Below are 15648 nucleotides of genomic sequence, written 5' to 3'. Positions count from 1 at the left end.
TTTTCCCTTTTCCTCTCCACGCCAGGTATACCTGGGCAACGGGCCGGCCCGGCACGTTGCCTAACGGGCCGAGGGGGCCCGTCGTGCCCTGCGGGCTGTGCCTTACCGGCCTGCGGGCCTAACCTCCGGCCCAGGCACGGGCCCGTGGGCCTTTTTGCGTACCGGGCGGGCCCGTCAGGCCGGGCCGGCCCATAGCCCGTTGAACAATAACATATCAATAAACACAGAGTTAAAAGCATATTTCAAACACATTCATCAATTCATCACTTCATCAGTATAAAGAACACATTCAAATACATATGACAGATGTAGAGAATAGATTTAGATATCAAAATGAGTTATTTTATACAATGTTGTTATTTGACGGGCCGGGCCGGGCCGGCCCGCGGGCCTGAAGTGCGGCCCAAGCACGGCCTGCAGCCCCGTGCCGTGCCAGCCCGGGCCCAATGACCTTCGGACCGGGCCGGGCTAGGGCCGGGCCAAAATGACGGGCTTCGGCAAGTGCTCACGGGCTCGGGCTGCATGCCCAGGTATAACGCCAGGCCATCACTCACGCAACCCAAGGGATATGAAAGCACCTATATATTTTTTACTTAATACAGAATATCTATATTTATTGGTTGAGGGTTAGATTTACCAAGTGCTTATCTTTAATGAATTCATATACAAGCTCATCTAGGGGCTGCTTTTCTTTTTTATGCTAAAAGAAATTGTGAAGTTATTTAGGGAGCTCTTGAAGATGCTCTTACTAGAAGAAACAATTCTTGATACTACCTCTGTCCAAATAATATGCCGTTGGGACAAGATTTTGTTATTACGATTTTAAAAGATACAAACATAAGTAACAATTGCAAGCTATATGCTGATATGCAAGTGTATTCAAAATACTTGCAAAATCACTTGATTTTTTTCTAGGATTTTAAGAATACATTCTATCCATTCCAGGGAAAGTGCAAAGCCTAGATCATTTTAATCATTTTTAAAAATAATGTTTATGAATAAATATTATTAGATATTTGATGCAATATGTTTTTATGGTATACGGTACCTATTTAGATTCATCCCTAATCATTAATATTACTTTATACAAACTTAGTAAACTTAAAAGGTTTGACTTCGATGAGAATTGCACTCTTAGAGAGATCGCGAAAAAGTATACGCATAGAAGACCGCGTAAGTATTTTACAAGCAATTAGTGATGAAAGATAAGCATAAAATACAGTGTAAAATCAATGCTGAGCACTTTTGACCTAAAGTATTATAACAAACATGCTTCAGGAATCTACTACCATGTCTGAGTTGTCGCATGTTGTTGAGTAGCCAAGCTTCGCGTCTGCCATTTCATAGCCAAAATTAAATCATTAACAAGAAAAAACATAGCCTGTAGTCTCGACAAACAAGCTGACCCCGCACCGAAAAAAAAATAAATTTGTGAGTGCAAGGGTCACGGTATACAGACATGGGGCACCCAGATACCAAATAAACTAATCTCACCATTCCCATGTTCCAACACGAGGAAGGTGTAAGCTCTCAACATTTCCAAAACCAACCATATACGCCACTGCGCCAGGTATCAACTGTTGAGTTCTTCGAAGCAGCTGTTTCAAATTTAACCCAAAATAAAAAATAAAAAATGAGACATTAGCTAATTCGGACAGATATCACAAAATGACGCTAACAGCATAGCCTTTCCACATTCCAACAAGAAAACACGAGACATTAGCAAATTTGGTCAGATATCACCACATAACAAAAGCTAGCAAATCGTGCTCCAGAATTGCATGACACAACTTATATAATGAGACATTCAAGGAAAATGTGCTCAGATTTGGATTCAGGACAACTTACCTGTAAGTCCTGTAGCAATGTGTCAGTTCATGGGTGTGCCCGTTCAGTAGAAGAGAGGAACGACTAGGAATCACCTTCAGCTATATCATAAGATTTTAAGTACAGGAGCCATCGTAATGTAGAAGCAGCAAGAGGACTAGAAATTATGAGCACTCCCAAAAGTTGAACAGATTCAAAAGCTTCCTCATGTACAAGATCCCAAAAAAAGCTTACTTACCTATTGGAGTGGAAATAAAATGCAAAAGCAAAGGAAACAAACACATGAACACTGCACCAAAAACAGAAGCTTTACGGAGAAAGCAAAAGGGGAGAGAAAAAAGCGTAATTAAGGAAACGAGACTACAGAGGATTGTTGATAAAATTGGTTAGCTTTATCACCTGTAAAAAGGATTAAATCAAATCATAAAATGTTCCTATTAAGAATACCCATTGGGAGAAAAAAAACAATGACCAAATTAATTAGTAACACTGCACTGGCAATGACCTATGTGCAGCATCTGTTCTACCCCCAATGAACTGAAAGTTACACTCTTTAAACATAGTTAAAGGCTGACACAGTTTCTGTTACACTTCTGACGAGAAGGAATTACCATGTATACCACCACTACTTGAGGTTCAAAAACTGCAAGGCTGGGCCCAATCACTGCCCTGAACCCTTAATCACTATTGAGGTTTTGGAGGTTCGAATCTTTCAACTCTATGTGTGCTCGAAAATTTCCTTCCTTGATGATGGTATGGCCATTTTGATCTTGGCCCATTTCGCCATGACCTATGGACTCTCCCATCTCGGCCCATGATCCTTCCGCATTGTCCAGAACTGTTATGTTTAACTTGGGGTGCTCCATCATGCTGAAACATCTGGGATGACGAAGTGGAGGGGCAAGGACTCCCTCGTGGATAGGGAGGCAATGGTGGAAAAGGACTAAAAGGCACGCCAGGTGCAACTTTCCATTTTTGATGGCATTGGCCTCCTTCAGATTCAGGGGTTCCAAAGTGCTGAACAAGAGTGACAGGAACCCCATATGAAATACTCAAGCTAGGTTGGTACCTCTCCATGCAAAGTCCTGGAGCAACCTCACTGCCTATGGAAAGTTGTGCAGGCCGACACTCCAGCTGAGACTCAAACCCAGGAGGGGCTTCATCATCTGCACCCTGTGTTGAACTTCCCATGCCAAGAACATCATTACAATAGTTGTTTGCGCCCTGATTCCTCTGCGACTTATTTCTCATAAAGCCAGAACAAACTTTTTGGATTTTTAGTCCCACCATCTTATAATGCTCGTCAGGTTGATAGTCCCAACGGCTCTTGCGTTTCCTCCTAGCAGAACTCCAGACTGTATTAGTCCCCTGGACATCATGCACAAATGTGGATGTATTACGGGGGATCCATCTATCACGGAAGCTCCGAGCAATCTGATGAACCTGTCACATGTAGGAAAGAGTATTTTAGGCTTGACAGATTGATTCACGTATTAAGGATTGCATGCATACAGATAAAAATCACATGACACTTTCATCAGAGAACTAATAGTACAAAGAAAAAACAGATATGAGATGTCACCAAACAGTTACCAGATAATTTCTGAGGGTCAACTGCAAAATCATAGACACATGCCGCTTCTTGGAAAAGCAGTGCTTGGTATGTAATTACTGGTAGTGGAAGTGGTTTATACGAACACAAAAGCATGTTGAGGTTTAAATTTGACTGCACATGGAAGTATGGTAATTATGTTGTACATGCACCGCTTATAGAGTTATAGTGATATACTTTCCTTTCGAAACTATCAAAAGTTTTGCCTGTTTTTCCATGATAAATTGGTCAAAAAAAAAACTACCAAAAAGTAATACTAAACATCCATGAATCCAAAATATAAGTGAAAACAAAACTGCGCCATTTGCAACCCAACGAAGAAGTATAGCAGCACATCCACAACATTAATCCAAAATGCATCCATGTGATTTTTGTTATCATTCTACAGGTGTTTCCCAAATTACTAAGTGGATATTAAGTTTCCAGGTGCAACCTAACTTTACCACAACTCACTTTGCAAACATAATAGTTTGTAGTCGAGGCTGTGTTTTTGCCACACTTTCGTACTTAGTACTTTAGTCTTTTGCAACAAGTTTTGGCAATCAAGACTCACATGGTCAGTGTACAGACCATAAACAGTCATGCTTTAACTAGCTTTGCCACAAGAGTAGTGGCCATTTCGGTGGTCAAATGCGTGGAAGCCTAACTCCATGCATAACCTTTACATTTGAAATCTACCAAATAAGTAACTATGCACATATTTCCAAAACATAAAGCTGAAAGACTGCATTAGCATGGTATGTCCTTTACCTGAACGTCGTGATGTCTTGTTAAACTCAGCATCGAGTCTCTGAAGCTGCAGTACAAGTTCCAGATGAAGTTATAGAAAAAGTGAATTGTGATTAAAACTTCAAGGAACAAAAGTAGGAGCTATCTCTAGATTCATGATCTATGTTAAATTGTCATGCACTGTTACTGCACTGACCAAGGCTTATAGTTTAGTAAACAGTGACAGTTTGAAAACTGTCCTCCCATTGCATAACAAGAGAACAAATTAGAAGTTAAGGAACCACAAAGTAACAAGCAAGAATGTCATTTGTTCTTAGATAAGGATTTCATTTCACTTAGAGAAAACCCCACGCTAGTTCAGGTAAAAAAGGCATTACAAATAAATAAATAAATAAAAGTAACGGTCCCTAGAAAACAAACTGAATATGAAACTCTTCAATTGGTACCAAATAACACTGGAATAAACAAGTTTAAATGATCTAACCTTTCAACTCCAGCACATCGAGGACCTCCATTTATATGTTCAGATGTCAAAATTCCTTTCTGAGCTAGAAACTCAAGTACCTGAAGAAAGGTGCCAATATCATACACAGTAACACCAGGTTCAGGTGATATAACCCTGATTATGATGTATTACCTCCAATAAAGAATGTCATTTAGGGTTCCATCAGTCAACATGATTAAACTTTGACCATTGATTTCTCTCAAATATTTTCAATAAATTTTTGAAAATGGTATGGTCAGATTTGTCTTTAAAAGTAATTTCAGAAATTTAAAGCTTCACTAAATTCTGCGTTAATTTATACTTTAGAGACCATGTCACTGTCCAAAATGACACTTATTTGTGACAGGAGGGAGTAATGTGAAAATAATAAGATTTCAACTGGAAACAATACAGGATGTGAATATTATGGTAGCTGATAACATTTTCTTAGAGAATGAAGTGCAGACCTTCAGAAGCTTCCGTGTAATAGGTGTCCGCTGGAAGATGCCTCTATTCTGCTTCAATATATTATGAAGCATTTGCAGTCCTGCCACAAAATAGAACAATAAGGTTCTTAATCGGTGACTGAAGCACTTCCATACAGAGAGTTGAAGGAATGCTAGGAAATATTATTACCATTCTTATTGATGATATCCAACAGAACCGAATGTGATTTTGTTTTTAGAAGTGCCTCAAGAATCAATGAAAGATCCCTCATACTGAAACAGATAGAAAGAAATTAGCATATTTTAGGAGAGGAAACCTTGGATCACAATTCATCTGGTGATCAAACCTTTTGGATGAGACCCCAGCATTGCCACCTTCTGCTGCAGTCATAACGAGAAGCTTCAAGTATCCATTTGTAGCATCCTGCTCCAGAAGATACATTGACTAGTTAGAACACAGAAATGTAGAACGATAACTCACGATGCAAAGGCTTTATAATCTTCTAAAGCCATGTGCCTTCCAAACTTTCATAACATTGTATCAGACCCAATTGGAATGATTTTGTGTCCAGCATACGGAGATTGCATCATAATTAGAATCATCTACAAAACTTTTGCAAAAGGATCTTGTGTGCAAACCTGGTACTCTAGATTATGTACAATTAAGGGGATAATAATAGTTTCATACCTTTCGCTTGCTGATACCACCGTCCACATCCAGTAGGCTGTTCAGTGTCCCTTCAACTACATATACCAAAGGAGAGATCACTAAGACTATCACATTTCAAAGTGGGAAGAGGAAAGGATGAGGCAGAATAGTACCTCCCAAAATGTGCTCATTGTCAATTGGAGATGATGGTTGCGGTTTCTGATTTTTATGTTGTTTGAAGTTTTTTCTCTTGGTGGCACTGAAAGTAGGCACCAGATTGCCCCTGAAATCAGAACTAAGCGTCGATCCATTTATTATATTTGGAGCCTTTGATCCTTCCGTTGAGATTGCAGTCTTTCTCAAAAGATCTGATGACTGAGTGTCATGTACTGGGAACGTCTGCAAAGAACTTTCAAATGCCCGTGACACATGCACAGGCGTGCGACTGACATCTTCATCTTCTGGTGGGCTCCATGCTTCAAAGGAATGTTCGGGCTCACTAGTTTCAAATGGGGTTCCTCTAGTTTCCTCAAGCAGGTCTAACTCTACTTTTGCAGCTGAGGGATCATGTAGATCTTCCCCTTGAATAGAAAATTCAGTTTCTGAAATATTTGGGTGGCTACCATCAGAATCAGACCCATTTGGACCCAGCAACTCAGAATCTTTGTCAACAACCATTTGTTCAAAATGATCTGCTTCTGTATTGTCTTGGGTGACGATGGTATCAACAATTGATACGTCTCCACCAAGGTAACCCCGACATTTGGCGGTACCACAGAAGCATTTTTGAGGAGCAGCACCAGATACACGAACATAATTGTAATCAAATGTCAATTCTTCACCCTATATTATAAGAACAAAACATAACCGTTACACGCTGACAGTTGCCCAGTATTATATGACATGCATAATATAATTCACTGATTCAACTTCAATTATAAATGAAGCAAACTAACCCTCACTCTTTCTATTAGATGAACTAGATCATATGGGGACATATTGTAAGAATCTGATAGTTTCTAGCCTTACCTTCTTGATGTTCCTCAAAGAAAATATTCCAATGCAGACTTCTCCATTGACCATCCACTATAAAAAAATAAGGGACATAATTTAGCAAACTCTGAGTGAAAGCACAACTATAGATCATTATATCAAGAGAACCGAAAATATTTTGATGGATAAGGATTTAATGGCAGTAAACATAGTAGACAATACACACAAAAACGAAAGAGATAAAAGTCAACCTTCTCTGTGCGGCAGTTAGGGCTGCAGCTATGATTGATGAATCGACCCAAGTTCCCCTTAGTGCAAGCATCTATTACCTGGAAGAATTGAAACCAAAAAAATGGTTAAAAGTTCAATGGAATGTATTCAATTGTGTCAACATCGTGATGGGTGTATTAAGAAAAGTGAGTATGACACAAAGTCAACATAATACACTAGATGAGGGAAGGGAATAAAAGGAGGTGATCGGATAGTTCTTCACTGAATACAACTTTCAGACAAAAGAACTTGCAGTAAAAAATGGAGGGCATGTAATGTGCAATAAAATAGTAAATCTGAAGAAGATTATGGACAACATATAAAAACCAAAAGGCATACCTCGCCACCATTTAGAGCCATGAAATAGAAATGTTTCTGGCCTTTTGAAGCATAATATCTTTGGCGGGATTCATAGGATGTTATGTCAAGGACCTGAAAAAAATCATTCAGTAGAGAGTCAAAAGAGCTCATTAGTCATATCATATAATCAACAATCATCACACTAACATAATAACAGGTTATGTACAAGGACATAAACACGGGAAATAACGGACGACACCAGCACCTCTCCAACATATTCAATAAGAAACCTTCCTTCAGTAACGTCTTCTTGCAACTGCAGTCCATAGCCTTTCTTGCCAGAATAGAACCATCTCAGTTTTGCATAGCTACGTCGCTGAAACTGTTTCACAGATTTTACAGTCAAAATCAATGTAGCAGAGAAGAACTTGACTGAATTAAGGATAACCAAGAAGCAGTGACCTTCTGATTAGAACATTGTTCTCCACAAGGACATGTACGCTTGGCACATTCAATGTTGAGCATCCTGTTCAAACAGCCATCTCTGCAACCCATTCGGCCATCTTGGGGCGGCTTGCAGTTGCACACCATGCTCTGGTCATAATTAATAAAAAACACACAAATTAGGTTATCCTTCAAAATGTCAGCAAGTACTCAAGTCGCAAGGAGTATAACAAAGAACCAATATATTTTTGTACAATAGTGCATGATAGTTTGATTTATCATGGACCACAGGAAGAATAGAAGGATTTCTAGTGGTTGCATGGTAGGATGATTGAAGACAATTGTACAGGGTGGTAAGGAAGCGGCGGCGGCTAGGGTTAGGATCTAAACCTAGGCGAATGATACCATGAAGGAGAATATAAATGGTGGAATATTGGATTTTGGATATATTGCATTGGGTCTCATGGGCTGATTATATAGGGTACATAGGACTAACACCTCATGTGGGTACTGGGTACACAATGTGGTACTATTCATATTTACTCTAACAGCGAGGCATGGCGACCGACTACTGCCTTAGCCTTATGCTTAAGTGGCTATGGCGTGAGGGAGGCAACATCTTACATTTGAAGGAAAATGCAAAATAGTAGGATAGAGCCGTGGAAGATGGAAAAAAAAAAAGAAAGGAGTAAGAAGTGGGCTAGCCCACCCCACCAGGCAGCACATGTGCTCCTACCCTCCTGCCATACAAAGTCCCAATCCTCTCTCTCCAGCGCCACCGCTCCCCTCTTAGTCTTCAGCGCAGCCGCTCCTCTCTCCCGTTCTCCAGTGCCGCTGTTGCACCTCTGTCCCTCTCGCTCGCACTTCCCTCTCTCCTCTCTGCTGCTTCCCTTCCCTTACCAAACAAGTATGCACCCCTCAGATCGACCATGGCTGGCATCCCCTTCCAAATCAAGGGATTGACAAGCGGGAGATGGCAAAATCAAGCTAACAGCAGCAGAATCAAGCGGGCCAGAATCAAAGTTGAGTGGGCCAGAAGCAAAACTGAGGTGGAGACAGCGGAATCAAGGGGGTGACCACATATGCCTAAGCTTTACCTTGCGTCCTTGCCTCTGTGGTGACCCTAGACTGTTCCAATGCTTAAGTGACACCTTAATAACCATAAAAAAGTGTGTGCCACACATATCCCTGATTCAGAGTGGCTACAGTATAAATATTTGTGTTTTATGCACCTTTTGACCAACTTTTCCTTACCTAGCCTGCAAACAGATATATGAACGAGAATCTATAACGACCTTTTGAACTAAATGTCCTTACAAAATTGCAAGGCCTATAACTAACGGAACTATATGTGCATAGAGAAAAATAGCTGAAACATAAGTCAAACCAGAGGGAAAAATTTGTTGGCAGCACTGACCTCATCAATGGATTGTGTCCTGCGGTTTCGATGCAGAAACAAGTTTGACCTAACAAGAGTCCATGATGGTGGTTTGCAAGCTACTCAACAGCAAGATGCAAAAAGGGAGTAAAAGAATCAGAAATGATACATGTAATTGGATTATTTTACATTATATTGAACAAAAAATGGTATTCAAGAAAATAGAAGGATGCAGGGGTTCAAAACCTTTTGAGTTAGATCCACCATTGTCTGCTTCATCAGCTGAAACATCTGAAAGATCAAGTTCTGCATTAATCTCAGCATTTGTTTTCACTTGTGGAATAGAACAGTCAGCGAACGCCTTGTCTCCATTGTCCTTACAAGTCCTTCATAGTAAGAAAAAACGATGATTAAGAATTAAGAAGCATAAACATTCAACAGATGAACCAGAAAAAAGTAAAAGAAAAAAGTGTATAACACGTACACATTAAAGTAAAATGATGACTCATGAATGTAATCAAGAGACAAGAATAGGAGGAACTTATGGAAGATCTAAAATAGAGATTTGCATAAGTGGTAATAACAAATTAGATTGCGAGGTTTCAACCCTTGAATACACTTGCTGCTATATCTTATATGAGTAGTTTCTCTTGCTCTAAGAGATAAGTGCAAATCGACCGTGGAATTAAGCATCTCTGGTGTAAGTCTGAAGATGCGGTTTGTAAAGAGATGATATATAGGGTGTGGCAGCAAAGGAAGAGCATAGATGATGAAGAAACACAGTGTAGTGTATCATACACACTAGTCAAGAAATGGATGATGCATGCAAGTTGAGGTTGGGCTATTCCATCAATCAACATATTCTAGGTCCACTTTACCAGACAACCAGACGTGTACAAAGGGTTACCCATCAGCAAATCCTAGTTCTTTTGCTTTACCAGACTTTTACAAAATAAACAACAACCAATATTTGAAACTCCCTCCAATCTAAAATGTAGGTCGCTTTAGATTTACCCAACGTCAAATTTCTCTAACTTCGACCAAGTTTATATTAAAATTGAAAGGACAAAGATACAGGTCAACTAGAACTCACTCCGAACTAAAAGAAACACACAAACAGAGTAATATGGTGCCTGCTGAATACACAGCCAAGAGCCTACAAATATGGCTGCGATAACCTCCTAGTTAATGCAGAGAATTACTACCTCAATCAGCCTATTATTTTCCTTAACTACCAGCTAGAATCCTGCTGTGTTTATTTGGATTAATCCATTTGAAACTTTAAGGGCACTCCCAATGCAGAAACCAGCACAGTTTTTATGTATATTAATTACCTTGTTATGTAATCATTTTGCTGATGTGGCAAGTGATTTATTATGGGAGAGGGAAAAATGGAGAAACGATTTCTACAGAAGAAAACTGAGTCCTCACACACATCAATGCATGAAGAAACCATCAAAGCTGCATTGGGCGGAGGCTGCTCGTTCCTATCCTCTTAGTCTAGATCCGCTACTCCAACGCTCCCGCGAGACCACGACCCACGTGCTGCTGCTCCGATCCCCTGAGCCTGCACGCGTGAAGGAGGCCGCCCCGCGCTGATCCTTTTCTGTTTGTGGCAGCAAGAAAGGATATATGGCTGCTTGCCATGGCTGATCCTTTTCTGTTTGTGGTGTATGTAACTGTCCTTAAATTTTCTCCTCCATAGAAACTATGCATTGGGAAGGTTAGGTCTAACTCGAACTCTCTTTCCTTAAGGAACTACCTATAGAAACTATGCATTGGGAGTGCCCTAAAGAAACCAGGAACATAAAGTGGTATAGCTGTCATTAGATCAGGTTTTATGGTAGAGATGGAAATTTCTGTTCCAAAACTGGGGTAGAACCTAGTACAAGTACAAATTGGAAAGTCCACATGGAACAATATATGAATAATTCAGGAAAAATGGTAGAACCTTTGTGGAACAACAATTTGCAAAAAAAAGCAAGCTACAAAAATGTTACCATTTACCAAGACAATGAAGGTTAACAAAACTTGAAATACCTTCTCTAGAACTGTATAAAGGTTAAATCAGCATGTCAGCTTTACAAAACTGAGAAAACAATATAGCGACCCATGTTGCTAGGAACAGTTATATTAAATGAGGAAAAAGAGGGTTTCTAAAACAGACCATACAGACCTACTGAAGAGCATAGCAGTACAGTACATATCAATTAGAACAAGCAGGTTGGTGCAATCATTTAAACTGATAACTGAAATAACAGGAAGGAAAATTAATACCATCTGCAATTTGTTTCTCCAATCACATCTGCTAGTTCAGCAGGTATGCACCTCCACTTTTGGCAATCATCACAACACACCCATGCAGCACGTGGTGGCACTGGTGGTACAGATGCCACATCCATTTTGCATGCAACATTTCCAGGTAAATCAGTAGATATGGCACCAGAGTTCTTGAATGCAAGTTCGGTGGTAGGATCAAGATTACCTATGTAAAATGAGAATGTAAATTCCTTCTGAAGCTGACTGCTATATGCTATGGAAAAGGAAGAAATGATAAATTCAAAGACGTACTCTGTTCATTCATATGAGGTGCTGCCCGTTCAGTAGAAGGCAAATGTAAAAGTCCATGATCAAGGGAAGTTTCGCCCGATGTATTTTTCTTTTTACCTTTTTCTTTCTTATGTGGGTCTCGCACCTTACCCTTCTTTTTTGCATTAGTATCCTTTATCTTGCGTCTTGGTGATTTCATACTGTCAAATGCACTCCCTTTGTCACCATGCACTACAGAGTGACTCTGTATGCCATCATGTTCATGCATACTAAGGTCCTGTGAGCCTGAAGTTAGGGCTTCAAAGCAAGACCCGTCATCTGGAGGCCCAGGTGAAATTGGACCATTAGAGAACGGACTAAGTTTTGAAGATTCACATGGAGAAACATTGTTGCATCCTATAACATTCTTTTTTACCGCTTTAGATCCATCTTTCTTTTTGCAACCTGCTTTTCTGACAATACCATTTTTTCTCACAGATTTTGACTTCTGTGAAGCTCGCACCTTTCCTTCACCAATATGATTTTCTACTGTGCCATGAGATGGACCAACCTCTTCCTTTCTGGTGTCCTCATGCAAAGTACTTCTAGCATGCTGCTCCAAGTTCATCAATGATGAAGCATGTTCTTTTCCACAGTCAGAAGTAGATAAAACGGATGGATCACCACCATTCAGTGCACCAGCATCGGTTGAGTTTTCATGTAACATAACATCATGGCTTGCAGAAGCATTACCTTCACATGTAACAGAAGCAACCTCCAAAACAGAATCCGGCGAAAACCCAATATGCAGCATGACACTGCCATTGGCATTGTCCATAGGCTCAGAAGTTGAAAGGTTAGTACACTTTCCATGGACGTATGCGGCGCATGTTTCTTTAGTACAACTCACCAAGGCTCTTTCTCTTTGCTGCACATCAGTCTGGATACACTTTGATTCTGTATGATGACTATCAATAGACTCTGTAGTTTTGCCAGTACTATCAAGAATAGTAATTAATTTATCAGAAGACAAATTTGAAATGTTTCCTCTGTGACATTCCAATGAAATATCAGTATCAGCCACGATTGAGAAGGTTGGTTGCTCATTCAATTCACTAGCAGCATGCCCTATATCAGCCACAGTTGTTAAGGTTGGTTGCCCATCCAGTTCATTAGATGCATGCCCTATTTCAGAGAAGGTAGAGCATTTAGTTTTTGAAGATCTTGAACTTCGACTTCTCCGAATACTTGGCTGACTTCTCTGATCAGATCTGTTATACGATATTCCTTTGTCCAGGCAAATTGGATGAGAATTAGAAGTAGATGGCCCATAGCTTGGACAGCAATCTAATAGCTGTTCTAGATTGCCCCAAGTAGAAGATTTTGGTGGCCTGTTCATACCACTTCTTCCCTTAGTGATTTTGTTGGGGAACATATCCATGGTGCTTTGGTGTAATGAGCTCATGATATCAACCTTTTTAGGTTTGCGTGAGCCACTGCTCCCTCTGCCTATTCGATCTTGCTTCTCAGAATTAAGACTTCTTGAAGAAGCAGCTCTTTTTGGATTCCTACGTATGAATACCTGTAATGCTGTCAGCTTTTGGCTCTGTGATTCTCCATCATTAGCATTACTGATAAAATCAACAGAGCTGTCATCAGCAGAATTACAGGCACTGAGCCCTTGGTCCAAATGGTCAGATCCACCAACAGCACCTTGATGACCTAGGCATAGAGCAGATGGTTCCTTGCTGCTACAACAAGGTTCATCGTTGCAAAGTTGGTTATACGAATAAACACACTGGTTTCTATCTGGAGGTAGTTCAGGGGCCCCATATTTTAGAGAGACCTGTTGCAACTCTTTATCAGGACAAGGGCCAAAATGCTGATTGCCATCATCATAAGCCTCCATCTGGAGCTCAAGAGCCTGACCATCTAAAGGCACATCAACGGAGCTCCCATAAATAGAAGGAACTGAAGTTTCAACAACTGGGCAGAAGTGTACTGCATCGACATTTGGCAGGAAACCAACCTTTTCCAGCTCATAATTAGCACTGGTTATCAATGTCAGGCCCTCAGCACGAGATGGCAATTTCTCCGAGTGATGCTTCCCTGGGTCTGACAAGTCCCCATTGTCATGGGCTAAATCACCATTCCACATCCCTCTGTCAGCCCCATGGCACTGACCTGCCTTTCGATCCAAAGTGAGATCAATACCCCCTGAAATGGAAGGAACTGAATCTTCATGAGCTGATCTCGAGACAGCTTCAATATCCGATATCAAACTATCTGACTGCAGCTCATCCTTTGCACACGTGATAGATCCTATGCCATCAACACCACGTGGCTCTTGCTCGCTGCCATGATCCATCAAAACTGACAAGCCTTCATAACCACATTTTACTTCGTTACAAACCGTCCGTAAATCTTCTACAGTTTCCTTTACTTCCCCCACCATGACGCCACAATCATCTCCGTTACCCATCAAACCCACCTGCTCAAACTGGCTCCCCTCTGTCGTTTTCTCCAAAATGTTAAACACACATATAGCATCCTCGGAACAGACCGCTTCATGGCAAGGAGAAGGTAACGTCCTATTTGAAAGCCTGCCATTGGCCTCATGACAAATCTGCAGACTGGCATTTTCAGCGGATGCCGCAGGAGCCAAACTACCTTCCTTCCCTTCCTCCATGCCCATGACCCTCTGCTCTGAACTCGAACCGTCCTCCTGTCCTATCTGAAACCTTCTTCCTTGGAGGAAGGCAGAAGCACGCTCGACAGGAGTCACCAATCCAAGAGCAAAATCACTCCCTTTGTCATCTATCTCTGTGTACAATCTAGCTTCCGGAGCGCGGCATACCTCTACTGTGTCATCCCCCAATCCATGGACCGGTACAGGGGCGGTGGCAGTAGACAGAGCAACAACCTCCGCTGGCCCCAACCGTTGGGCGTCAGCAACATGACCCTCCTCCCCGCCGCGCACGGCCGCGCCAGGCTCCTCCATTGCGGCAGGAGGTCAGCAGGGACACGTACGGATCGAGAACATCCAATGCCCGCTCACCCCTCCACACCCGCGCCCGCCTCCGCACCCGATCACGCCGCCGAAGCCAGGCCTCCAAAACCCTAGAATTCGAGAGCACGGGCAGGGAAACTCAATCAGGATTCCGCGAGCAAACGGCACCGCCCAACCCTTATCAACAGAAAACAAAGAGAGACGAACCTCCGGGACCCGCGTGGCCGCGAATGCCTGCAGCGCTGCGGCCGTCGGGGCCCGCGCCGTTGACCTCCGCCGGTCTCCGGCGACGGGCGCGGGAGGAGGAGGAGGAGGCGCCGGGCTAGGTAGGACGTGCGGGAGGCGGCGGTCGTCGCCGCGTTGAGGAATGAGGAGGGCGGCGGAGGCGGATAGGGGAAGGAAGGGGGAGGAGAGAGAGGAGGCGAAGTATATTATTTTTAGGAGAGAGAGAGAGAGAGAGGAAAAAGAAAAATAAATAAACGGGAAAAGGGAGGAGGCTGGAGGAGGAAGCGGAATAGAAAAGGTCTCGTCTTGTTTTTGTTCTCGAGACGAGTTCGTGACGGGGGGCAGCAGGAAGAAGAAGATGGTGATGACGCCGCGCTGGCAGATGACGCTGTTGAAATCCGAGCGTACAGTATTTGTTTGTTCGAGGAAAAACAAATCTGTGGTGTCTATGGATTTCAGAGCGGAACAGAAAGGACATATATGGCTGGAATTTAAAAGGATGCGGTTACTGTTTTTAACTGCTTGTAACTTTTTTTAGAAATAAATAAATATATATGGGTGGCATGAAGAATACAGCGAGATGATCATCATGAGAAGAAAAAAATATATGTGTAGCAGCATCCACAATTGTGTTCCTTAATGTCCAGTAGGAATTTACATTTTCAAAATGGTAGGTATATGTGTGAAAGAAATATAAACTATGCAGCACCGTGCGGTAGTTGCAAGTGTTGTAGACCAGGGTGTAGAGTAGA

At 41.7% G+C, this 15648-nt stretch overlaps 1 protein-coding gene across 4 annotated transcripts; it reads right to left on the bottom strand.

Moving 5' to 3' along the window:
• LOC8064264 lies at positions 1144-15139 on the bottom strand. Of its 4 annotated transcripts, XR_002451890.1 has the most exons (20): positions 14879-15139; positions 11704-14781; positions 11410-11617; positions 9379-9518; positions 9172-9251; positions 7773-7904; positions 7576-7692; positions 7350-7442; positions 6992-7069; positions 6777-6833; positions 5921-6590; positions 5787-5842; positions 5446-5522; positions 5289-5371; positions 5120-5199; positions 4653-4732; positions 4190-4235; positions 1849-3270; positions 1495-1598; positions 1144-1333 (listed from the first exon to the last, which is right to left on the bottom strand). XR_002451890.1 is itself a non-coding variant. In XM_021458327.1 (18 exons), exons 2-18 carry the CDS (start codon positions 14660-14662, stop codon positions 2512-2514), a joined length of 5715 nt encoding a protein of 1904 aa, XP_021314002.1. In that variant the 5' UTR covers positions 14663-14781; positions 14879-15139; the 3' UTR covers positions 1144-2511. The 4 variants fall into 4 exon arrangements, 1 of the variants encoding a protein (XP_021314002.1); XR_002451889.1 differs by having other exon boundaries at positions 1495-3270; XR_002451888.1 differs by having other exon boundaries at positions 1144-1598.

The sequence above is a fragment of the Sorghum bicolor genome, chromosome 4 (assembly GCF_000003195.3).
Source record: "Sorghum bicolor cultivar BTx623 chromosome 4, Sorghum_bicolor_NCBIv3, whole genome shotgun sequence".
Lineage (NCBI taxonomy): Eukaryota > Viridiplantae > Streptophyta > Magnoliopsida > Poales > Poaceae > Sorghum > Sorghum bicolor.
Note: the sequence above shows the minus strand (reverse complement) of the source record. Positions and strands in the feature narration are given on the sequence as shown.